The sequence below is a fragment of the Vanessa atalanta genome, chromosome 1, assembly GCF_905147765.1.
Source record: "Vanessa atalanta chromosome 1, ilVanAtal1.2, whole genome shotgun sequence".
In the NCBI taxonomy this organism is placed as follows: domain Eukaryota; kingdom Metazoa; phylum Arthropoda; class Insecta; order Lepidoptera; family Nymphalidae; genus Vanessa; species Vanessa atalanta.
The window spans coordinates 14,219,788-14,247,363 of NC_061871.1; the positions used below are offsets into that span (position 1 = coordinate 14,219,788).

A 27,576-nucleotide genomic window follows, 5' to 3' on the forward strand; every position below is an offset into this window, starting at 1 on the left:
CAGCCGATATTGTTTTATAAATGAAATAAAAATATTATTTTTTTTTCTACAAAAACAATCTCAAAGTTTATCCTTATTAAAAAAAGTATTTAATTATTTTAAACTGTGTGATATTTTTTTTAAATATTTGTAACTTGTAAAATGAATATAGAACGTAGAAATTCATATTTTAAGATTACATAAAAAAAAGTTGCAACTCGTCTTAACTAAAAATTGAACATATTATAAAAAAAAAATAAGCGCGCGCTAAATTAATTTTAACTTTTAAATGAAAAATATTATAGAATTAAATGTAAATTATTTAATTTCTACGAAATTCTTACAAAGGCACTTACGGTTTTTAATTATGTTTAGGTATAACAATTATATTTTTTAAATAATATACTATTAATTATCGTACCTAATTCAAAAATAATGATATTTTAAATAACTTATTAATTTATGCGATAAAACGAATTTTCTTATATTATAAACTTATTTTAAACATTATTAAATAACATCCACATTAAATGATTAATAAATCACGATCCTCCGGTGCGTCTCGTCGTACGTTGATACGAATTTGGCGACAAAGATGGCCGACTGCCTCCATAGTTGGCGCTACAGTCGCCGCCATGCAAGATTGTACTAACGTCCGTAAAGATGCGCAGTAGATCTTTAAACATCTCAGACATGGAGTAGTGCACCAGATTTGCTTAAAAAGAAAAATAGGTTAAGAATGTGTGTTTGTTAATAAAGTGTGGTTATAGATAAGCTCTTGCATGAGATCGTTTCAATATTTTTACCACTGAAAATTCTTCTAAAGTTGTTGTTGAAGTAGAATAAATAGCTTCGCATCAATTTTATCTTTAGTATTGTATTGTTTATTTAGCGGTCTATTTTTTATTTTTATATACCTCAAATGCCAGGCAGGCAAAGCCACAGCCGAGCAGCAAAGCGCATGGCGGAGCCGCAATAACTGCTAGCAAAGTGTAGCACCAGTTCCTAGCATGCTTGAAACAGATGTTGCTGAGACGCCACGCACATTCCGGACTTCTGGCGCCCTCCGGTTCTCCTACTACGTCGTCCCATACTATCTGTTGTGATAAAATACATTTAAATTTATTTTTTAATATAAGTATTAATAGTTTTATCTTCGAAAGCAAATCATTTTGCTTTCGAAGATATTGCGTTTTTTTTTTTAATTTCTGTATTTTGTGCCTAAAACGTGTGTTAAAGAAGGAACTTCCTAGTGTTGCCAGAATATAATTTGATGTAACTATTTTACATAATTTTGTATTCATAAATTCATATTTACGACATTTACACGAAGGAAAATCTGATAAAATTCGTCTAAAACAATTTCGCTCATTTATCGCCGCACCCCGTCGTCAAAGACTGCCATAATAACTAGAACTCGCCGGCGCCGGCCAGTGGTCACGCGATGACGTTTCATTTAATTTTCTTTTCTGTGTTATACGCTTTTACATTTTTGGGTACTGTGGTAAAATATAAAACCCTTGTATGTATTTTATTGTTCATTTTAAGCAATCAATACATCTTATTTATTATTAACTATAAAATTATATTATAATTATTTAGTAAAAAATGTTTACGAAATACCTTTCATAATATGCAACATCATTGATCGCGGTAAAGGTATCGATTTTAATTTAATCCATATAGTATCGTATCACCGTTTATTAAAGAAATAATTAGATTAAATTAAATTCATCATTCTTATAATGTCTAGCATTCTACGGATTAATAATAATTCAGTAAACATCAAACAGCAAAAAGGGTAATAAAATATTTCTGTATGTACGGAATCATTATGTAAACATTTACGATTTACGCTTGACTATTGTTTACGCAGAACGTTTACAAGGTAGTTCATACTAAGCAAAGATTTGTGTGGAAATTAACTTTGATTGCTTTAACGTTATACTAAAATTGCCTAGATTTTAAATATAGGCATATATAGGCATATATATATATTGCCAATGTCAAATGTAAGTAATAAAAATTGTGATTATTAGAAGCCATTAACTGACCTTGGTGAAAAAAAAGAGTTTATTGAATCCCATTTTTATATATCTTATACAATATTTATGACATTGTATTATAATAATCCTGTTAATGGTTTACGTAATATCAATGTTCATAAAATCAATTTTAAGTAATCTCGAATTAGCTAATAATGGCGTTACGAGGTTATTTTATAAATAACCACTTCGTATGAGGCAATAGAACTGCCTCTCAATTTTATAGATTCAATTAGCGTAGCTTTGTGCAGGCCTGTCTGGGTGGGCATCTCCAATTCGCCTTTCATTGAACTATCAAACACTTTGGATTAATGTACTGAAAATTCCCTGCTTAAAGGGTGAGCCAGTGATGAGAGGCACGAGGTGCCTTAAAGAGGTATTGTACTATGATGGTTGGCGGCGGATTGGCGGTACACTATCAAAAGTGGTTCATACTCATATTAGGCAAGGCAAGACAAGACAAGACGGTACTTCACGTCGGCCCATCCCTTAAAACTATACATGGTGAAAATTCGGCCTCACGTCTCCATGTATAGTACCCGCCCAGAGGTGAGAGCAGAAGTCCTACTGCTCTCACCTCTGGTACTCGCCAGTACCAGCTTCTTCCATTTGACCGAATTCAACGCAGAGTGGTTCAAATTATGGACGATCAAGCCCTAAACGATCTGCTTAATCTGTATCTTCCACAACATTTTTCACGGGGAATGTTCCGAGGAATTGTTGGGATTAATCTCGGCTACTGCGTTTCACCTTCGGACATATCGTCAAAATTCCAAGATCCACCCGAATCACCTGGATGTCCGAAAATCGAAAACAGCGCGATTTCTATGGCATTTTCTGCCTCGCACTAACACTCTGTGGAACCAGTTTGGATACGACTTGGGAGAAAAAAAGAGCCTACATCTTTCTTAAAGGCCGGCAATGCATCTGCAAGCACCACGCTGTTGCAGGTATCCATGGGCGGTGGTAGTATAATAGCACTCACTACGACATAAAAAAAAAAAACATTGTTTTGTTTTGCCATATACAAGGTTTTACTTAATAGTAGATAGTGAGTACATCCACACCATACCCATGACCTTTTGTGTAGTGATTATTATAGTTCAGTCGCTCACGTTGTAGTGTAAATATTCTATCGTTACTGCTGGATAGCTGGTCAAGGTTGAGTTATATAACTTACTATTATTACTGTAAATATTAAAGAAATGTAAATAATTCATTATCATGCTGGCGCTACTTCTGACGTTTAAAACAAATCGTATTATAAGTAACAGAAATATTATTAAAGTATTTAATATATACATTGTTACTGGTTGTGTTTCGCGGTAGTGTGTCTTAAAAATGGGTTAAATTGTTGGCTTATCTTATGTTATATACTAACGGCATAGATACTGTTGGCGTTCGGTGAAAGCAACCAAAATATATTTATTTTCAAGGCAGTGTAGTCTAAGTGCAGGCGTTTCGAATTAGTTTCTTTGTTTGGTGGCTCGAGTATTGAGCTGTAAGTAAAAAGAAACTAGTTAGATATATTCTTAGTAGTGGTAGTATCACCACAATGTGTACGCTAGTGTGAAAATCTTTTACTTCTTTTTCTCTTTCTAATGCTACTTCTCTTTTTAATATCTATTCACGGTAACAACATTAATTATTCTTTAGAGTATAGCCTATTCCAATGAAAGTAGGAAAAAAAGATAAAAAAACCTTAGAATCACGTATTTCATGCGATTTGCTAATAACTCAGCTATATTGTGCACTACTAAGAGTTTATGATGAATATATCCCTATTTATAATACAACACTATTACACTTAACTACTTATTTCCACTGTAAATTTACTTCCAAAATTCCGATAACAGTTTCGTCGACGTTCAAAACGATCCGTTTTTTCGAAAATTCATAGTGAATATTAAAGATTAATCAAGCTTTCGGCCAATGATGTTGCGTCAATATGCTTTCAAATGTTGTTTATTTGACTTTTCTCCTCTCATGGTTGGATAGAGTATAGTGTACATTTTGTTGCATATTTTGGTTTAGTTAACCTAGTTGCAGCACACCAATGCACTATCGAGCACGCACGCATGGATAAGCTCGCATACAGATTCCATACCACAATATCAGAGTGTAAGCGCCTGTTGATAACCGATATTCGATTTTTTATCAAAAACAAGTACGAACTGTCGTTAAAAATCGATACAAGTGATAATAAACAAACGGGCTTGCAAATAATGGTTTAATTTATTATGTAAAACTTTCGCGTATCAAGTTCTACACTTATATTGCAGAATATATTATGTTCACATTAAAATAGTTGATATATTGAGTGTTGATGTTATTTATATATTTTATTCCTCGTCCTAATAGCATAATGTAATACTTAAATAGGTAAACTATATGCTAACCTTTTAATTATTTACGCCATTCATAACTAATAACAAAAGGTCCCTTAGATACCTTACCAAAGCGTAATCAAAATTTAAGTAGGCTGTTATTAGCTTTTTTGCAAGGAAAGCAAAGTACAGGATTGAGTTAAATGTATAGGTTCTGAATTTAGATTCTAAGGAAAAGTGCGAATTCAGTAGTTACAGATCGTAGCCAGTACCTAATTAGCTACTGATATCGTAAACCAAGCTTTGAGTAACCATTCCCAGTAACTTGGTGGAGTTTTATTCAGGATATTTTAAATACATATATTTGATATAATTATTAATTAGCTAAATACGCGGGTTCGCCTGCATGGAATTCAAGCAGAGATAAAGCCTTTGTCTAACCTTGTACTTTTTATAATTGTTTGCATTTGTAATGTGTAACCGTTTTGAACATAACCCCGAACAATAAGGCAGAAAGGCATACAAAAAAGGTGGTTTCAGTTTCGCTAACTCGTAAATAACCTTTAATTTTGAGGGGCAGTTATGATTTAAAATAAACACTTCAATTTTATTTATTTCTAAAGATTAATATTAAGATAATGAATTTTCTTACTTGCACATGTTGGTTCAGCTTGTTAGGATCACGATCCTCCAACGTTTCCCGGACTCCGCTATCCGGCTTCATCCTTGGTGGGGTCACTCGGACCCGGTGCTTGTCCGCGAAGGACACCGGTGTCAGAACCGGCGGAGCGGAGTTAGGTTCCGGTATTTCGGACAACAGCTTGATAGCTTTTGTGAACGAATAGTTTTAAATGTATCTAAGAAAGATTTATGTTTAAATTCAAACTTTTTTTTCACATTGTATTTTTTTATTATTAACAAGTGAATGATTATTAAAATAGGTAGTTTTTATTTGTAATTCGTCGTTTATAGTATCTGGATGAAAAAATATGTTTAATGAAAATTAAACTTCGTAACTTTTGCGCCGGCTTTTAATATAGCGCTATACAGTGCGAGTTCACGAAAGTACTGAGTGGAGCGCCTGTAAAACCCCTTAGGCTTTGACCGATTCCTTTGCGCATGCTTCTAACAACTTACAAAAAAATACTAAATCAGAATACAATGCGGAATTTCACTATATGGTTTGAATACGTTCCGAAAAGGAACGTCAATGTATGTGTAAAACAAAATGTATTCACAAAAATTTCAGTCAACTATAAGGTTCTGGATAGAGAATTGGTTTATTTGATTGTTTTTATAATTTCATAGTGCAAAGCAATTTTAGATCGTTGCCCCCCTTTTCTTTGTTCATGTGAGTAATTCCAATCGCTTGCATTAAAAAGTAATTTAGTAACTCTATGTATTTACTTGAAATCAATAAATGCTTGTGTTAATAATAACTTTTAAAAATCGTGTATATTAGGCACGTATACATATATTCAGGGACTAACTCTGTATTTCATACTTTTTTTATATGAAAATAAATTTGACTAAGGCAGTTCAAGTCAAATACTGAATAAAAGAAAAAACAAATACTTATTAAAAAATATTCTAAATTCAAGATAGTGTAAAAAAAGAAAACTTTTTAAAATACCAATGTTTATTACAATTTAATAATCAACATCTTCACAAATTTACATGCACCATTCGTGTTTATTTACAAAACTTAATATTAATGAATATAGCGTTCCATTAATTTTAGTACCTAATGATTAATATATTAAAATAATACTTATTCAATATTTTTATTATCTGTTAATACGAGCACCCACATTAGATGAGGCTGTTTTATTTTATCTGTGCTTTAACACAAATAAAATTAATTATACTTAATTGATTCGTGTAACTGGCATAAATCACACGTCAAATTGAACATTATTATTATTATTATTTAGAAATCCCAATATATTTTTATAATTGTTCTCATTTTTTGTAACTAAAGTCTATCTAATGCTTATGCTCGTCACTTGTTAAAATCATATGTATATAATATATTAATTTTGTATTATTTATGTATATAAAAATCATTACAGAAATAATTAAATTTAAATTGAGCATTACACGATAATATATTTTATTTTTAATATTACTTTTAACAGGCAGCACTGAATGATATGGCCAGTTTAAGAGTGGTAAATGGATTAAATATGGACAAAATATTGCTTTTATTGTACAAATATTGCATCAAAGAATTATTTGATAGAAATAATGCAACTATATCTGAAACCAACATGTAATGTGATTTGGTATTGCTATTTTTTTTTAAATTAATGTTCATCTCTCTAAAATAGACAACCTATCATCATTTTTTTTAATAGTTTTGACATTACACACAGAATAAAATGGTTCTAGCACTTCCAATAGTACCAATATTTCATTTAATACAGTACGAGGCCTAATTCATTATATTCCATTATTGATGTATGTTTGACAGGTCTCGTTTCTATCAATTTAAAGGTGTGTTCACATACAAAAGTGGAAATCGATGTGACCGATCATTAGGCGTAGCTCGGTGCTGTTAACCCACTTTATACTGCGCCCAGGTTATTTGTGTTCACGATGACTTGTTTCTTCTCTATTGGGCAACGATATATTTGAATATTCTCTATACTTCTATATATTGCATAAAATGACAGAAAATATACAGTACTTAGCGAATAATTTAAATTTACTTAGCACCTTCCTTATTTCTAGAAGTTAGTAAGAATACAGTTAAGTCTAGATTAAAGCTTCAATATTTCGCTTATAAACGGAAGACGGTTATTGCATTGTCGATCATAACCTAGAAGTCTAATATTTACGATACATTTACATTATATTCGAGTGATAAACTAAATGGTGACATAATTTAAAAAAGCCACTAAGTATTATTATTGTCTGAGAGGTCCAAAGTCAAATGTCATTCTTGTCCTATTTTTAAACAATTTGATATTTTTTGTTCATATGAGAGATACATCCGCTCTGCTAGGCTGTTGGTTAGCGAATGGCGACAGCGGAGCGTGCGGGGCCCGACGGCCGGAGAGTGGGTACAATGGCGGGTTCCTCTGCATCTTCTTCTTTAGTGGGTTCTCTGTTAACCATGTCCAAATTTTAAAGATAAATTATACATAAAAAATTACATTCATATTGAAATTATTTAATTAAAAATTTTCTATTTAATTTCATTTCTACCTGACTAATAAAAAACTTTTTCTATTTTATGTATCGAAGTAATTTCACTTTTAATACAATATACAAACATTGTATTTTTTCGTTAAGTAATTGAAACAAAATTGATTGTTTCGATTGTGTTAGTTTCAATAAGCCTTTTCAATCAAAATCAACGTTAAAAGCGTTCTAGTCGTATACCTCAGTTTGTAACAATAAAAAAATCCTTTTCATTTCATGCAATTTTAAATTATTTGGTATTAATTTCCTCTTTCAGCGGTCATGCAATACGGAAATAAATAGAACAAATACGCACTCTAAACAAGTTAATAAAAACATAAGGTACAAAGTATATTGTCTTGTCCGAGACTTATATAAGAAGGTTTTATTTATTGTAGTTGATGAATTAATACTATAACCTTTTTATACGATGTAAAAAGAAAAATGCGAAATTATAAAATAGCATACTTAATTTAATTAATACTTTAATTATTTCATTTAGAGTTTCAGATCTTAATGATTTAAAAATAAGCATTTTTTAAATCTATTTACAATTTTACAGACAAGCTTTAGTAAGCACTCACCGTTTTCAGGGCGCTAGCCTAGTTAATACATGCTACTGGTATCACCACCTTGGGAAAAAATCAACTGTTAAGCTAAGTACTACACATTTTATCTCAACAAATTTTATCTCTTTTTTACATTTTATAAGCTTTCCATGTACTATATGCTTTATTTCAGTTAATATGTTTAAAATATAGGTATATATATTTTTTTAATCTGTTGTTTAGTCTTAATGTGTTGAGATAAGATTTATTGTGTTGTTATATATTTAAAATTATTATAACTAGCTTAAATTAGTGCAAGCGTTCTATATCGTGCAATTAGTCTAGATATTATATACTTATAATGATGTGGCAGTAATATTAGAAATACATCGATATCTATTATTTAAGTATATATTTATAATGTAAATTAAGCGGACTCATTTCTTAGCCATAACTGACGTGAATCATAATTTTGAAATACGTCAATTGTGATTTTTTCTTTGATAATTATAGTTGTGTAAAAAAAATCAGCGTAATTTCTCGTAATAGTTCCTCAGTTGGCAACCCAGAGACGATACGAAGTACGATTTCTCTAACAGTGAGAGTGACCACTGTCCATCGAGGGTCGTGTTCATACTACTTCTGTGTCGAAGTTCGCGGGCGGGCAGGCAGCGGCGCAGGCCGGGTACCTGATCTTGATGGGCTGGCGCAGCGACAGGTCGGAGCCGGACGAGGAGGAGGCGGGCGAGCGCGCGGCCAGCAGGCGCGGCGCGCGCGGAGTGCGCGGGGAGCGCCCGCGGGCGAACTCCAGCCGGTAGTTGTCGGAGCGCGGGCTGCCGCTGAACGCCTCGCCCTCGCCGCCTGGCGCGAGCGGAAGCTTATTATTATGTACAGGCGGAGAAAGCGAAGACCCAGTGGAGTCGCAGGCACAGAGTATGTAGTTCTCGAGTTGACGGCGTAAGGGTGGGGGGTCGAGGAGTTGCACATATTTTACAGAGTTATGAGCGGCGGTCGCTTATCATTTGGCTTCGTAGCCTATAGACACACATAGCTTTACATCGTATCGTATAAGTATATTCACAAACGTACAATATTAAGTATTAATGATCAATATTTTTAAGAAAAGTATTCTAGGCTAGGACAAAGAGCTATTTTTTATACGCCTATATTCGTATAATATTCTCGAAAAAGATTAATCATATAGGTAAATACATTTATCATAGCTAGGTATATATTTTCGATACTTTTTTAGGTTAAGAAATTAATTTGTAATTTTAGATGGTTAAAGAACTCTTGAGCCGAGATGGCCCAGTGGTTAGAACGCGTGCATCTTAACCGATGATTTCGGGTTCAAACCCAGGCAGGCACCACTGAAATTTCATGTGCTTAATTTGTGTTTATAATTCATCTCGTGCTCGGCGGTGAAGGAAAACATCGTGAGGAAACCTGAATGTGTCTAATTTCAACGAAATTCTGCCACATGTGTATTCCGCCAACCCGCATTGGAGCAGCGTGGTGGAATATGCTCCAAACCTTCTCCTCAAAGGGAGAGGAGGCCTTTATCCCAGCAGTGGGACATTTACGGGCTGCTAATGAAAAAAAAAAGAACTCTTATCTTGACATGTTTATCAAACCAAAGTATAGGTATATGTTCATGCTTCGTAACACTCATATTATTTCAGTCGATCAATATATTATCATCACCTTATAGTCGAGGGAAATCGAACATGTTTTGATTTCACTTGTTCATGTGACCTTTTGAAAGCACTATCTATAAAAATCATCGTACACAAAGTGTGTCACGGTGGCAAGGACGCGGCATGGGAGCGCTGGTAACGTGCATCCGGTGAACATCGTTAACATTTAGCTTGTGTAACTTGACCCGGCTGCTTTAGGGTCGGTAACTAGTATTCTATATTTTAAAGATCAACAAGAATTTGTTAAATTTTTCAACAATTTTATAATAGCTTGCAAAAATATGGTCAAATTGATAGACATTCATAAAAACTGATAAGTTAAATTCGGATTAGTGCTAATAAGTTTTCATGCGTTACTATAATAATATTATGTTTTATCCATTTGCAAATCATACGAAAGTTGCAACACTAGGCTTAAATTAATTTCCAATGTAAATTAATTCTGACGTTGAATGTAATGAAACAAAATGTACAATTTATATTATTTTCAGTAGTAATGTATGAAAAATACTGTAGCGGAAGGTTCTTTACAATTGAGCTTCGCGTGTACACTTGCTAAGGCGAATAAGCGACGTCGAGTGACGCTAGCGTTAAGTTAGTTTACAGTCGCATTATTCAGGGGGTGAGCTACGTACCGGTGTAGTGGTGCGCGGAGGGCATGCGCGCGCAGGCGGGCGGGTGTGCGTGCGCGAGCGCGGCCTGCACGGCCCAGTCGCGGTACACGCGCGTGCCGTTCTCTGTGCGCCACTCCGACAGCTCCACGCAACGAATCTAGTCACCGCACATTGTTATCATTATTAGTATATTATCGTCATGCGTATAAATAATAGTAAATACATTAGTAAACAAACTCCCTTATTGGTTTGAATAGCTTCCGCGGTTATTCTTTGACATCTATTCATTGCAGAGTATTGCGAGCACAGGAATTGTTTATTTTTTAATTTATGTTTCTATTTTTACAATAAGAAATAATAATTAATCATATCATAAAAAAAAATTAATCACCGGTGTTGAACTTTTACTCCTCCCGCTGCCCTCAGAGGACGCGTTGCTGTGCCTCTGTTTGCCGTCGCGCGCTCGCTCGGGAGCTGGTGATTCGCGACACGACCCATCTGGCTCATCTCTCGTCTTAAACAAAAGAACATTTGGTATCAAATAGAGATTTCTACTTCTCTGAATGTTTTTATGCAAAAGCATAACACAAATACGCAATTGGTGTAAATAAAAACGCAAGTACATAATTTTATACGTAATTTAAGAAATATACTTTGAGACAAAACGATTAAGACAATTTTCCAATGTAATAAAATATGTAAGACGTTATGTGACGTTCTATTACAGAAAAGAGTTAATTGACAAAATTATACTTGCCCTGTTTTGTAACATGGATAAGTTGAGAAAAACCTTTTATTTCCCAATTATTTTATATATTATCGTGCGTGATATAAGGGAGATGCCTGTTTCTCGTAAAAAGAAACTCAAAGCTTTACCTTATTTTGATGGGCGGCAACTGGTAGGCTGTTAGCTCCACTACTGACCAATCGCAGCTGCTGACGAATATTCGCCTTTTCTCTCGCCCTCTTTCGCTGGAACTCTTCTTCCACTCTGAAAACATTATTAATTCTGGGATCAATAAAGGTCTTCAATAAAATATTTTTTGAAACTTTAGCTGATGTTATCAATCATATTTTGTTTCATGATTGTCTTTAACTATTTCGTTAAGTCCTACCTCCTCATGGCCTCCAGCTCTGTTCGTCTCTGTTGCTCTTTAAGGTCTGCCTCGCGAGACAACTTCTCAGCCAGACGTCGCCTCTCTAGTTGTCTGACAGTCGACTGGAATGTGAATCGCTTGCCTCTGCCAGCGTTTGCGTTACGCTGTAAAGAAAAAAAAAACAATTTATTTATTTAATGTTTTGAGTAATTTTTTTTTTCATTTCCTCTCTTTACTTATATTTTTATCTGTGCCACAATATAATTTATCAATCGGTATTTTTAAATCGCTATCGCAAAATCTAAATTTTATTCTAGGTTTATTGTGAAACAACGACTACAAGAAAATTTTATGATCAACATTTATAATCAGCTGTAAAAAAATCGGCGACCTCTGCCGTAAGTAGAATAAGATTGAAAAAATGGTTGGAAGTGGTATTTTTTACAATAATTTTGACAATAATCGCAATAATTAGTAATTCATTAATATAATTGTGTTAGTGGAAGACAAAAATGATAGGTATCGATACTTAAAATGATACAATATTTAAATACATAATATATAAAGTGGATGAATCATTTCTATGAACTTTATTCAAAAGTTATTTGCTTTTTGGAAATCGTGACATACGATGGATGAGCTAAAATAATATTCATATGAAACCTAAATAACAAGAGACCATTACAAGGTTGACCTAGAATCCTAGATCGTTGAAGCATGCAACTGCATTGTAATAAAGAGGTCGTAAACTATGTAGTTTTTAGTCTACTAGACAAAACTAGAAATGGCGACGTGCTTATTCCAGTACGAGCATGGTGGAGCTAATTAGGTTTATGCATTCATTGTTTTATGTGGTATATTTGTCTGCTATTGAGAGAACGAAAGTCAAAATTTTATAAGCTAAAAAATGTTTCCAGGAATCGGCCAGAAATCTAATGCTATTGAAGTTATGGTTCGTATTAATAAGGACGTTAATATGCATTGATAATTGATACTTGTTATTTAACGATACGAAATGAGATATTACAACAAACAATAATCAAAATCCACTAATACCATCATCGCGAAAATCAAGAAAATCCTTGTCAAAATATTATTCACAATGATTTTCTTTAACGTCGAATAAATCAATTTTATAATTCATCCCCTATCTTGTATCTCATGCGACATGTCATTCGATATTCGAATTTAAAAACAAAAGAAATATTAGAATTGTTAATGGCCAATATTGTATTGGTATTTTGGCTTGACTTTGACGACAGAAAGTCGACAGTCTCCGAGACTTTTAAAGAACCTGTAGGGTACAATATTGTATGGAAGTTAACATGTCGAATAACAAAAGTTTTACCACAATAGTACAGTAAATGGTAATTACAGACCTAGTTGTTATTGTAGCGAAAGTAAAAGCGGGCTTCTTTGTCAGAAACCGCACATTTGGTTCGGTAGTTTTCAGAGCGTGCGAATCGGGATACGGTGTTGGTAATTATGGCGTCTTGGATTTGAAAATAATTTAAAAACGCTTGTGCAACTGATGCAATAACGTACGTTGTTAAATATATATTAACAGTTAGATACGCTGCCCTTAATCGTTGTATATATGTTACACTTAAAAGTTACAATTAAACTCGTAATAGAAAGATTATTCCGCGTTAAAAATGATCTCACAAAATTAAAAGGAAACAGTAAATACAGCAGATTCGTGAATAAGCAAACGCGTATTAGCAGCTATCTCTACCTACAGATTTGTTACGATATCGACCTTTGACTCCTTGATATATAGATTGATGGCACACCTAAGTAACAATTTTTTTAGCTTTGTGGACTGAATAAATATAAAATACGGACAGCTACTGTTAATGGAACCTTTTTTCATATACAATTTTAAAATCATTATAGTGAAACACTAACATACATTAAAAGGTGATTTTTGTGACGGATACGACATAGGTAGGCACCTATTTAAAAGTAAACAAGTACTAATTACAAGCTCGTCTTCTAAGTTATATTTATCGAATGATATTTCTTTTGTCTATTAATCACCTTTAGCCTACATGTGCCTACATGGGCCACCATATAGTATGTGGTCACCTATTATAAACAGTGGTGCTGTAAGAACTAACTAATATGTTATATCCCTTGTGCCCATAGTTACACTGGCTCACTAACTCTACAAGCCGGAACAAAATAATAGTAATCATTGCTGTTTGGCGGGTGGGTGGTACCTACTCAGACGTTTACACAAAGCCACTTAGCCAACAAGGCAACTATTGTATTTATCGCCAGTCTTCTCAGAAGCTGAATTCCGAGATACTATACATTTAATTAGTCTTATAAAATAAAATATATTTGTGCTTAAGAGAGGTTAATTAAAAAATATGTATTAGGCTCGAATTACTGGCAAAACGTATGACGTAGATATACGTTTATTTATCCTCGATAATTTCATATCAATATTTTCCTTCAACCTTCAACGATTAAATAAATTAAAACTGCATTTTATGAATAATTATTATAAAGTAATAGAACTTAGATTTAACAACGCTATTTATATTACCTGATTTTAATTATTGCATTTATTGTATGTAGCATAAAGTATAAAAGTAAAGTAAAAGTAAAATGAACTATTCAAAATGCGATTTGGTGGAGTGGCAGAATTTCATATAAATTAGACACACGTCGGTTTCCTCACGTCACTTACCTTCGCCGAGCACGAGATGAATTATAAACTATAAGTAGTAAGTAAGAGGTTGTGAATGTCCCACTGTTGGGCTACAACTTTCTCTACTCCTATTGGAACTTATTCCACCACGAAACTCCAATGAGGATATAGTCATCAATATACTATAACCATTATTAATCGCATTTTGAAAACCACATTATTATTGCGTATTGTCGGTGAAATGAACTTTCAGATTCGTAATGATTACTTGGAACAGCTGTTCATAAACCCAACATGACTGCCAATGCCAGGCTTCAAACTCAAGCCAATGGCATGACTATTAATAATTAAAAATTTCGCTGTGAACTCCGGTCAGATCAGACATTTAAGATTGAGATTCTTTTAATAACATATAATTAAAAACAATATATAATACAAGGAAAACTTAAACAAACGCCATCACAGTAAGCGTTTATTTAAGTAAATGATTTTCCATGGAATTAATGACATGAATACATTAATATTTTCTTTTTTTTTATAGAACAGGATTTTAAATGCTTAATGCAATAAAAGTAGTTATGCCAATTGTCTTTGAGCAGTGGTAATCTTCAGATCATCATTTAAAAATAATCCTTTATTAATAAATAAACGCTCTATATATTTTGTTATTATAGTATACGATACGATTTTCTTTTAAATGTTAAATGACTGATGACAGATAGAGAGATAAATCAGTATGGGTCATGCCCCCAAATTGACAATCCTTCCAAATATTTACTATATATTAAAATTGAATAAATATTTTTTTATCATTGGTAGGCCGATTGGCAATTGGGCAATCTTATGGTAAGTGGTCATCACTGCTTAAAGACGGTTGGCGCTTTAAGAAATATACATCTGATAATCGCAGATGAAATTGCACAGAACCCTGCTTAAGGCATCTTATAATAGACGGTTTATTATAGTCGCTGTGACGTCGAACATTTTCTACATAAATGCCTCTTAAAAACTTGGCCAAAAGCAAGTAAGATAACTCTAGCCGTCTCAAATATAATCAACCTGATTGCCAATAAGAGAAGATCAACTCATCTTTTTAAATTAATTTATTTATTCACTTTTTTTATTAGTTTCTATATAAATATAATTAAATAAATATGAACGACCCCTCACCATCTCTTAGGTAGCAAACGCACTATCAATAAAAATAAAAAATAAAAAAGGTGAAATCAGTCGACTTACAAAATAGTAGTTACAGGTCGCGGTCTAATACTTGTTTAAAATGAATATTATAAACACGTACTGTTTATTGCCGAGGCTCATTTTAGATCTTTATCTTAAGCATCCTTTTTACGCAAAACGGCCTCACTTGTTATAATTGTTGCATAGTCATTACACTTTTGGATTGGTTAATTCTACTATTATAACAAAATATATTGAATTTATATAAATAAACTTTGATATATAATTACTTCTTAAATTAATAATTAATATATTTTCGCATTAGTATGAACGCATGTATCATCAGTTTTCTTTTAGTGTTCTGTTCTAACAAATAATCTTAACTCTGCTCTTAGGAACCCCCTTCTTAAAATAGGATGACTCTATCTTCTCTGCCGCAACATCAGCAATATAAATATTATTCGGTATGAAAAGGTTTACATTAATAAAATAATTATTAAACAATTATTTACCTAGACTGACCAATCAAAGATTAACGGTAAAATAAGCAACTAATTTAATTAGCCATTCAACAATATAGCCTGTATAGCATTCAGCCAATACATCTTCCGTTATTTTATATATATATATATATATATGTATATAATAGGGTAATTGCTTTAAACTCTCCCCAAAATATAGTCAATCTAAAAGGCTAATTAAACTAGTTGGCGATATATACATTTATTTTCCAATTCGTGTTTAAGCAAATAAAGTAATAAGGGCAATGGGTAAAGTCGCGAGCGACAACTAACACCAATAAAACCTTAACCGACAGATCATAATCTCTGGTACATGATTACACGTCAATTACAGTCACGTGCGTCGAGAACACGGATCGAAAAGTATTATGGAAAATGTATCAAGAAGATTTTGGTGAAAAAGGCCTCTTCTAGAAGAACTAATTTACATATAATCTAATTAATCCCGCTAAAAACGTTTTTTGATTAAGGCAATTAGACGTTATTATTACGTTAATGAAATGAAAAAAAATGAAAAATGAAAAAAAATATATCCCGCTGAGTTTCTTTCGCCGGTTCTTCTCAGGTCCGAGGTGCTAAATTCCGAACCGGTGGTAGATTTTTGACAATCAATAAGCAAGTGCAAACACTTCTATATTGAATAAAGATTTTTGACTTTGACTTTGACTTTGACTTTGACTGAGTGCGATTGAAAATATATGTGCGTTGTCAAGAATAAATTTAATTGAAAAAAAAATCAGGATTTAGGTAACAAGGCTCTAAGAAACCATTACACGCTAAGGAGTAGAATTTATTGTTTATTATTTCTTAAAATTTTAAATGGGACCAAACGGAAGTCTTCCAAGCAAATAAAATAATTTTCCAAATTTACCAGGTTCATAAATGTCAGAATTCTGAGGTCGGTTGTCACAACATATTTTGTTGTGACAACCGATTTTAGAACCTTGAATCCTTTTCTGAAGTCGGTTAAAACAGACAATTGTTTCGATTCATATGACTACAGATACAGCTGTTTGTCTTATATGCCACTTTTGAGTGATTCCTATTCTGTGCATCAGATACCAGCATAACAGCAGTCACGCGCAAGTCATGCTCCATCGGACATAGCGTGATGGCGCTGCGTGCCGAATGTCGCCGCAATGAGAACTCAAGAAATACTCAGAGAATCGTGTACCTACTTATCATGACTTTTTTTAATAACAGGGTAAAGGTCATTATTATTGGACAACCCTACGGAAAGAGGTTAAATCTCCACTTTATTGGTGGTAGAAGAGACATCTATATTGTAATTGTATGCCTACCCAGAAACTTTACTTGAAGATATAATTATTTTTGATCCTCTATTTGAAATATTAACAATAAATAAATCAAGCGCAATACCAATAATATATTTATATTACGAATTAATTAATTATGTTCTTCTTCTTCAATAGGTTTATTTATTAAGCAGTCATACCTATTTTAAGTAAGTTTAATTAAGCCTTAAAATATTTCATGTTTACTTTCATGTTTGCAAACAATACGAAGGACACACAAACATGAATTGAAATCGAATTCCTTAAAGGTGTGATCCCTAATCGTATTGACATATAACGAGGTTTCGCTCATAAACGGCTCGGCGCCGGCTGTTGTCTCTCGGTCACTTTAAATTCAACTCACATTTAAATGTACCGTCTAAATATACGAGCGGTTGTAACCTGATTAGTTTTGGATCAACATACTTCATTGAACTAGTTTTCACCCCTGGTTGGCCACTTGTAAGTTCGTAGGAAAAAAGTAACCTATGTCATAGCAAAATCCTTTTCTCAATTTCATCAAATTCGATTCAGTGGTTTAGCCATGAAAGCGTAACTGACAGACGGACAGATAGAGTTATTTTCGTATTTAAAGTTTAGGATCAGATTAAATTTTATAAAATATATTAAATTGGTGTTCACATTTGTTATTTTCTATAGCTTTTTATGACTCATCATTCATACGATTCAATTGCAACTTTGCTGCTTAACGTTCTTTTAACTTACTGGCATTATAACCTCAAAATAGAAAAGGCCTCGCGCGCCGGAAGACTGTTTACAAAGAAAATATCAAGGCACGGTGTGGCATGCCGGGCATTCATTAGTAAATACCAAAATTAAATTAGATCAATTGTACCTGAAATTAATTGTTTAATTTTTAATTATTATTTATATCTATTTCATGTATAAACTATCCCTTTTAATCTAAATAATATTTGAATCATTAACAGTATTTAAAACGGGATATTTACCATGTTTTTTATTTTTATTTCGTGGAGCTCGATATTTCAACATTATCTACGAATGTCTTGTTCACGAGACACGTGGTAAAACATGGTAAATATCCCGTTTTAAATACTGTTAGTAATAAAAATAAACAAAAGAATCACAGTAGCAGTTTTATTTCATAAAATTATTATTCACTGTAATCATTCGCCCAGCCAATCTAGTCGTTTACAACGCATATAAAATAAGTTTATTTTTTACTAAAATCCGTCATTATTATTACTTCTAATATACATTCTGGACGGACGAGATAGCGGCTTTATGGTAGTTTTAGCTTTCATAATATTTAATAAACAATAAAAACTATATTATGGAAATAAAATCATACTTAATAGAAAAAAGTTGCATAAAATATTAAATTTAAATTTTGTGTAATATTTAAATGAATTAAAATACATGCTTGCTGCTATAATGAGCAATTGTATCAATTATAGAACTATTTTTTTAAATTAAGATGATATAATATAATACAAGTACACCAACGTACAAAAAAAATAATAAGATTCATTCATAACATGAAATTAGTCAATTGTAATTTGAAACACATTCTCCGATACTTAAACATTTGAAACCATTTCCTAACAGCAAACTCGTTGCATTAAAATATACAAATATTGACAAACATCGACATGGGTTCTCTTGTTTATTTTTGAGCTGCTTTAAATACACTTTATATCTGAGTTCGATATTTAAGATTTCACTATATTTTGTAAAATCTAAATATTATTCATTAATATCTCTCACAAGCATTCATGAATCGTCATGTTACAGTGATAAATCTGAATTAAAGCTACTATACCGTAGCTAACGAACCGAGATGGCCGATTGGTTAGAACATGTGCATCTTAATTCACTCATGATTGCGGGTGCAAACCAAGCAAGTGAATATTCATACCATTCGCACCACTGAATTTTCGTGTGCTTAATTGATGTTTATAATTCATCTCGTGCTTTGAAGGAAAACATCGTTGGGAAATGCGTGTCTAATTTCAATCCAATTCTGCCACATGTGTTCCATAACTTGTATCGGAGCAGCGTGGCGGCATAAACTCCAAACCTTTTTAAAGGAAGAGAAGATCTAACCCCAGCAGTAGGAAAATTACAAGCTGTTACTTTAATAAAGCTACCAATGGTTCAGAATGTATATTCTAGCAACAATAAGAGGAAAGAAATTCAGTACTCTTAATGACCAATTTATATAGGTATGGTAATTTTTTAGTTTAATTATTATTAGTCCTGATTGAATTTCAACGACTTCTAAAGCCCACGCATTTTCATGTTATATCATTATTGACGTTTATCGCGTAATATGCCTTTTTTATTAATAAGGATGTGCATTGTTACAAAGATCATAAAATAATACATTCAACGATTGACATCGCTGATAATTCTTACGATGCTAATTTCATGAATACTTATCATAATTGCCCGTATGTTTATGTCTTTATATTTACCTTCGCAACAATAACATTTTCCTTAAGAAAGACGCGTAAAATTATAGCGCAATATAAACAATTATAATTCCATGCGTAAGTATTCAAGACAATTGACCAATCCATATAAAGCTTGCTATTTCAATTGTTAAACTGCACACCTTATTATTATTCAGTGTTTTTGAATTGATACGGGTCAAGTCTCTATAGTTTTATTTTAATTTAAAGACATTAAGAGGATAATCAGAGTTAAATCAGCTGTTTATTATCCTCTATCTCAAACGGGTTACTAGAAAGTACTAGAGGAGTTTTGCCAAGAGCTTCTAATACAATCAAGCAATAAAGCGACTCAACTATCAGTATTGTGGTGTTATGTATCATCAAAAGCTTTCCTAAGAAAGATTTTTAATTTTTATTGTGTGACTTGGTAGCAAGCCTGTCTCGGTTTAACATTTATTTAACCCATTTATACCATTTTCTACTGCCAAAAAGCAATATTCAGTGTTGTTGTATTCCGATTTGAAAAGGACTGAGCCAGTGGATTAACCACGGACATAGCACTAGCCACTTAGTTTCCAAGGTTGGTGACGCAGTGTCAATTACTACAGGCGGTGTTAACTAACCACTAAGTCCCCATTTGCCATTCTGTCTAATCCACCAACAAAAGCAATCCCAAGGTTTTCGTCGGGTAATTGACTGGTGTTATCCGACTCCAATTAAATGCAAGCGAAATAACAGAAAAATCAGCCGCCCATTTTATTGTTATAAAATAATATGAACGTTTAAATGTTCAATTACTCGAAACGGCTCAAAACATTTAAACCAATCAATACACGCCAAGTCTGTATACATCCCGTTACTCGTTAACCAAACATATGAAGATAGAGGCGTCAGCGATATTTGGAGCAGTGGACAAACAACATCGCTTGCACAGGTGGGTCGGTGAGGCGCGCTTGTCAACATAACCGCGTTCGACGAGACGGTTCTAGAAGTTTAAGTAGATGATTTTACAGATATTTTTTACCTTTAATCAATCCAAAATACTTTAATTGTATAATTATTTCAATAACGAATTTCCAGCGCCAATATTTTATTATCATTAAGATTGCCTATTAATGAAAAATCTTATGATAACAAAATATTAATAAATAAGTGTACTCCATACAAAATTCAACAGATAATCAAACTTATAGTAAGACTTTCAGGTAGAATTCATATAATTATTATTTCGATTGTATTTTATTAACATATCTATGTTTCTTTAATTGTATTAATGCTACCTAAGTGGGTAGATACCACTTACTCATCATATACTCCGCCAAGCCTCAATGATTAAGTAGTATTGATGTTTTTCAGTTTCCAAAGTGAGTTCCCAAGGTTGGGGGCGCATTTGCGATGGTGACCATTTACCACCAGTTGGCTAATTTCCGCGTCCACTAATTATTATTGTTATTAAATTAATGGGTACATATAGCCGGTTCCTCTCAGTAGAATCTACATTGAAACCTGCATGACGATTTAAAAGCGCATAAAAGAGTACACGACCAAAGAATGTTTTGATTTTTGATTTTATACGGTCTTATAAACGTCGTCGTTCACATGATAACAGTACCGAATTAGTGGCAATTAAGAAATAGGCGGTGAGCGCGATAATCGACAGACTGTTAAGTTAGATTCGAGATAGAACTACAACAGTTCATATAACGGAGCCGACGACGTAAAGTAACTAGGGCTTAACTGCTGGATTATGAAAAATGTGGAATTCAACATATGATGAAATTTTAAGGCATTTTTTTTTAATCTTTCTGTTGTTTAAATTTTGAATTTAGAAGTAGTAATTTTGTGAATGTGTATGTGACGTAACGTGCATGATGTTTGATTTTATACTTGGTGGCAGTGCTTTGTGCCAAACCGTTTAGGTAGGTGTCCCCAATCAACAGATATTCTACCACCAAACTGCAATTATTGTGTTCTGGTTTGAAGGGTTAGTGAGCCATTGTAACAAGGGACAGAACATGTAGGCTCTCAAGTTGGTTGCGAATTGGCGATGTAAGGAATGGTTAATATTTCTTAAAGGTTAATCTATATATATATAATTATATCAATGTAAAATATGTGTGTACCTTTTTTTAAAGAAATAATAGCCATTATACATCTTTTCTTGCTTAAATATATTTCAAATGTGGTGTATAACAGAGAATATTTGATTAGATTTAATTAAATTTTATTCGTAATAAAAACAATTTAAAACAAATTATTGCATGAATGAAGCATAATAAATTATTTCTGGTAATAAAAACGAAATTCATACATTAACCTATTTAACTTAAAATTGTAATGTAATCGATTGGAAAATTCCTATGTAAATTAAACAAGAAATCTGCGATCGATAAACATATAAATTATTAGACGTCTCGACTAATGCAGTGGCGTTAGCAAAGAGAAAGGCGTGGTTACTTTATGACATAATTTTTTTTTTAATTTTTACGTAATTCTTTTAAAATTTGACGTTACGAAATGGAGACTATATTGTATATTTAGCATATACCTTTATCCATAAACCAATTTAATTTCATTGTCTCTATGACTATTTTTAATATTTAAATATTTCATGCACTAACCCAGTTACAGAAAATATGAAATAGCCGTGAAACAGAAACAATTCATTTAAATAACAAAGCAAAGCCGAAGCCTTGTTTCTCTTCACGCTGTATCATTCACATCGTGATCGTAATGTTTACCTTTATAATTATTATCACGTGTGTGTATATATATATAACAGAATATATATAGGTATAAATATATAAATGACCCTTGTTTGCCATAAACTGGTAATATTCTACAATCGTTTTCTACAATCCGCGGGAGTGATTTCGTAAAAAGGGACGGAAGTCCGTTACGGGAAGGCTGGGAAGCGCGCGCTATTAGAATTGACCAATGACCGCGCGCAGTGCAAGTTGGCCGTTAGATCTTACCAACGAGAGTTAGTGCCAATCTTGGTTGCTGCGGCAGTCTATTTATTTTAAAGTTAATATGTCTCTCCGTGTTTAGTCATTCCGTCGAAAGTTAGTATAACATTTTAATAAATTTATCTCATCAACATTTATAAATATACTCATGTAAGAATGTCTAGAGATAATATTATTGATTGGACGTATTTCTCGCATCAGGTATCGATTATTTTAAGTTGTGACATCAGTAAAGATGACCTGCACAAGGCCGGTCAAGCAGAGTAAACCCGAAACACGACAATATCACAAAACAAGTCTGTTATTGTGCAGATACTGTTTTTTTTTCATCTTAAAATGTTCTTAGATTATTTTTCTTGCGAATTGCAAGATTGTAATTGCAAGCATTGTTCGCTCACTCAACTTATTTATGTTTTTCAAACTGCGCTGTTCTTTAGATTTTTTAAGCCGGAAAACAAATCCTGCCTTATTGTCGCGGAAGTCTGACCCAGCGAAGAACTATTAATTTTTAAACTTAACCTTTATTTAAAAATACAGGTATTTAAATTGATTTGCAAACAGGCAGACGTATGGCAATTAATATCGTCACTATCTGTCCAGTGTATTAAGTTTTAGTTTAATTATAGAATAATTTATGTGTCAGGAAACATCTGGCAAGGATATCTCTCATCAGATTACCGACTGGCTTTATTTTCCTCCAGTAGGTGCTCTATGAAGGTGTATATGTTTTCCAAAATCTTATTTAACCGAATATTACTATCATGAAAATTACTGAAAATAATAATCTTATTTGGTTATACATAAAAATTGTTTTCGCCAATGATGATTTCTTTCTGACTGATTTCCGTCACGGAACTAAACAGAATGTATTACAATACTCAACATTGTGCGCAAATAAACTTGCGATTTGAGCCCAGAAACTCTGATCTGCGTCTTTATCTAGCCACTAGACTATCAACAACAGAGCCGGTGACATACATTTGATGCAAACATTTGTACAAGTTTCGTTGCCTTCGAGTATTTGTTTTACTAAGAACATAACTTGCAACGAAAACATTAAGTAATTTACGTTTATCTACCGTTTGCATCACATATGACTTTTATGTAGACTTCCTCCGTTCTAGAGACTGATTGTCATAAAACACAGAGCTTGTAAATATCCTACTTCTGGAATTAACTGCATGACACAGCATGAAATGGATCTTATCTTGTGCTGGCTAATTATTTTTTACTTTAGTTACCTGATCTTTCTTCCATTTTATTTTATTCTGGACCAATTCAAAGTGAATGTAATTTATAAAAGGACGATAAAAAAATAACAACAACGCTAAATAGCGGTGGATGCAAAAACGCTAGAGTACTAAACACTGATCGTGTGTTCAAAAAACTAAACGCGACTATAATTTTCTGTCTTGCTTTCAAGTGTGAGTAGGAATAATCTATAGTAATCAATAAAATTAGGGTTTCTGTGTGTGATTTTAAACAAATGCCTTTCTAAATTAATATGGCTATTTGTAAGTTACCAAAATTAAACTACCGGGGTAAACTTAACAAAGATAGGTAAAAATATACATAATATGAAAAGGAATTGTTACGATGGGGAGTTCTTCAGGTTATCGTTTAATTTAGCGCGAGTCAAGCGGGGACCAATTAGTAGTTAATGTTTCAAAGTGGCTTTAATCAGTGGTAACGCCTGAATACCCGGTATCCCAATTGTGTCGTCTGTAATTAAATTATAAATACAAAAAAATCTGTTCATCTTATAGTCTGAAGCGTTAACTAATTACGATTACAAATAAAATTAATTGAGTTGGAATTACTTAAATTATTACAGATCAGTCGATCATCAGCGAGCCGTAACACCATTGTCATGACATCATGTCCGAAGGTCATGATGTCGCAATTGTTTGTATCACTATAAAAACTATTATAAGTGCCGGCTTGAGGACACATATTGATGTTTTTATTTATAACTAGCTGACAATTCAGACTTCGATCGCGTAAAATTTATACTAAGTTCATCAGTTATTCCCGCTATTTTCAAAAATCCTTTATAGTTCACCTTCGTAGTTTATTTTATTCTTACTTATTAATAGGTGAAATACATGCTTAACTGCTTTAAAAAAAAATCACAGATTTACATTTTTTTTTTATTATTATTCTTTAAAAATCTTTGATCTTTTTTTTGTACGCTTTGCAAATGTGAATTCAATTTTTTTTTTGGTTTTATGTTTGGTTTTTGTTAAGCTCAAATATATGTTGATAAAATAAATACCTACATATAAGCTACTCAGTATTCTGAATAATCAACATTCTTTTAATTGTTATAATTACGTAATTTTTTATGAAAATAAAACATAAGGCTATGTAATCTAGAACATAATTATACAATTATTATATCATCAAATATTCCGCATTTTCTGACTAATACTATTATTATTAATAACGTTAACCACATGTTTAAATTTGTAAATAAAATGGTGCAGAGGATGAAACATGTCGCATGTAATGGAAAGGAATTGTCTTCCACAAAAGTATGAAATCTGAAAATACTATATATATATATGGTAAATATAAATGTATATTGCCCTACTGTAGCGAATGGAGCGGTGTGGTGGAATTAGCTATTTTTTTATATTTGGAAGATTCACAGGCTTTATACATATTATAAAAAAGAATAAAAAATAAAAAGTATCGGATAATTTTATACATTATTTTTAGTTATAAATTATATTTATTCAAATAACATATTCTAGAATAAGTGATACCTCTTTCAAAACGAGAAGTAGCGTGGAGCACCTGGTTGGAACGAAGCTCCTTTCGCTTTAGGTATATTATGTACTACATATTAGACAGTGAAATCACTGAACGACGTTTGATAATAATAAATGACAAGATATAAAATTGATTTTAAAAATCCCATGTGTATTAGAATTGAGGTTAATTAGTTAAGATTTAAATAACACCGTGTATACAAAGAGAAAGAATAGAAAAGGTCACCTTGTCATAACGCCTTTTGATGTCAGTTCACTCTACTGTAAGCCGCGCGAAATAAAACGCAATTAAAAATTTAATTTTTCGCAACACATCTACAAAAAAAGTAATACAATTATTGTAAAACGAATCAGTTTATAAATTACCAGAAGTCCAATTTCCAATGGAACATTTTACTATAGATATAAAGGCGCAGTGAATATATGAACTTGTTACAACTGTGAAGACGTCTTATATAGTTTTATATAAGAGCTAAGATGTAAAAGCATAAAGAATTAGTTAGGGTACGTTTATCAGACGGAAACAACCTTCCGCGTCCAAGCGAAGCAGCGTGGAAAAGTATGTTGAGCAATTATTAAAATTAGCAATTACTTTAATAATTATGATAGATCAATCTTTATTGTCCGTAACGCTATTACATAACGAGAAGGAAGCGAAATACGCATTTTACTCGATTACAAAGTAGCAAATAGGGGTAATGATTTTTAAGTTAACGTCATATAATTGTAAATTCTCGTATATGAATCTATGATGTCCAATGAATTTATGAAATTAATTTTACACACATTTTTGGTGGTAATTTTATTTTATATTTAAATAAATCAATTATATTATTGATTTGAAACATATTTCGTGCACAAACAGATTATTTAGTTTTAAAATATATTTATCGCGGTAGTCTACCAGAGCAATCAAGAAACTGAAATACTGTCATGTTATTTTTTTCCCGTTCAAAATGAAAATTGTATTGGTTAAAAAAATTGTTTTTTTTTTTATCTGAGAAAAAATATATAAAAATTCGGTTGATTCTAATCAGTCATCAATCATTTATCGTTTTAATTTTTTTTCTAAAAAATACAAAAGAAAAACATACCTCAGACAAGCACACACACTTAAATATATATGAAACGAAATTCGAATCGCACCGCGCGTAGAGGACAGGTGCGCGCGCGCAGACGAGCCCGAGTGATGCGCAGACCACGCGGCGCAACCACGTTTGTTTACCTACGATTTCATAACAAGCTCCGATTTGCAACTATGTCCGCGTTTTTTTTTTCAAATACGTATAATAAGATTTTAACAATCCTATTCCGTACTATATAGATTTTGGTGTAATTTGTGGAAAAATATAGAGTTAAATTTATTTACTTATAATGATTTTTTATTAGATAAGCAAATTCTCAGCTCATTGTGAATGGTCATCACAATCTATAACTTAAACTGGCAATAGAGTTGTGTTCATGGTATCTAAAAGCTTCAATACTGGTTGATGTTTAGCCGTCGAATAACTGACGAAATTAAATTATCTACGCTTTGAGCATTTCCGTCTATCCAGACGTCACCACCGGTCTATCTTTGAGCAAACTATTTGGATGAAACTCAAAATAATAATAGTTAATTATTACATACATTATATACCCAGTATTTCTTATTTATTCATCATGTTCTGAGGCGATTATGGTATTAACCAAAGTATACTTTATTCAAGTAGGCTCTTACAAGCATTTGAATCGAACTAAACAAGACCCTATTTAATTTAAAGCTACCGTCGGTTTGGAATGTAGATTACATCGAGAAACTCAATCGTAACCCTTTCAACCAATTAAATAACGTAAGTATGTTAGTAAAGTACGATTCAATTTATGTATATTTCCTGTTTGAAAATTCGACAAATATGAATTCCAAGCATTTGTATCATTTTATAATCTAATATTAATTGTCATTCGCTTTCGATTTTGTAGACGCTTTCGTTGCTTCAATTTAATGCTCCGCGCGGACCATCTCTCTTTTGTTTTATAATCTGAGCGGTTTATATATTCAGAGGAGTGACGTCATTACGCTCATCATTAAATCATCCCGTGCATATTGACTTAGCCTTTTATAACAAGTTTTAATATAATTGTGATGTTATTATAATTATTATTCTTGAAACTTCGTTTCGTTTATTTTTTTATTTAACAGATAATAAATAACTTATTGATAGAGACAAATTATAGTCATTTGTAATAAATAAAATTATTAAGTACA

General features: G+C 32.4%; 2 protein-coding genes across 6 annotated transcripts in view; both read right to left on the reverse strand.

The window, feature by feature from the left end:
• Positions 1-505: 505 nt before the first annotated feature.
• Positions 506-5,472, reverse strand: LOC125063843 (caveolin-3-like). The gene is made up of 4 exons (XM_047670502.1): positions 5,400-5,472; positions 5,004-5,179; positions 897-1,076; positions 506-694 (listed from the first exon to the last, which is right to left on the reverse strand). Exons 1-4 carry the CDS (start codon positions 5,470-5,472, stop codon positions 506-508), a joined length of 618 nt encoding a protein of 205 aa, XP_047526458.1.
• A 548-nt stretch (positions 5,473-6,020) lies between these two features.
• Positions 6,021-27,576, reverse strand: part of LOC125075388 — a 127,397-nt gene continuing 105,841 nt past the window's right edge. For 4 of the 5 annotated variants that reach the window (XM_047687287.1, XM_047687162.1, XM_047687207.1 and 1 more), the window contains 6 exons: positions 11,512-11,657; positions 11,273-11,387; positions 10,788-10,910; positions 10,418-10,553; positions 8,775-8,946; positions 6,021-7,460 (listed from right to left, as the gene is read on the reverse strand). In XM_047687287.1, the coding sequence (XP_047543243.1) occupies positions 7,367-7,460; positions 8,775-8,946; positions 10,418-10,553; positions 10,788-10,910; positions 11,273-11,387; positions 11,512-11,657 (786 nt within the window). In that variant the 3' untranslated portion in view covers positions 6,021-7,366. Of the gene's footprint in view, positions 7,461-8,121; positions 8,170-8,774; positions 8,947-10,417; positions 10,554-10,787; positions 10,911-11,272; positions 11,388-11,511; positions 11,658-27,576 lie in introns of all 5 variants that reach the window. The other variant, XM_047687322.1, reaches the window with a different exon arrangement.

Coding starts and splice junctions, on each gene's coding strand:
- LOC125063843 (XM_047670502.1), bottom strand. CDS start 5,472: ATGCGCAAAGGAATCGGTCAAAGCCTAAGGGGTTTTACAGGCGCTCCA. Junction 5,180..5,399: donor TACTTTCGTGAACTCGCACT/GTATAGCGCTAT, acceptor CGTTCACAAAAG/CTATCAAGCTGTTGTCCGAA. Junction 695..896: donor TTGCCTGCCTGGCATTTGAG/GTATATAAAAAT, acceptor TTTCTTTTTAAG/CAAATCTGGTGCACTACTCC.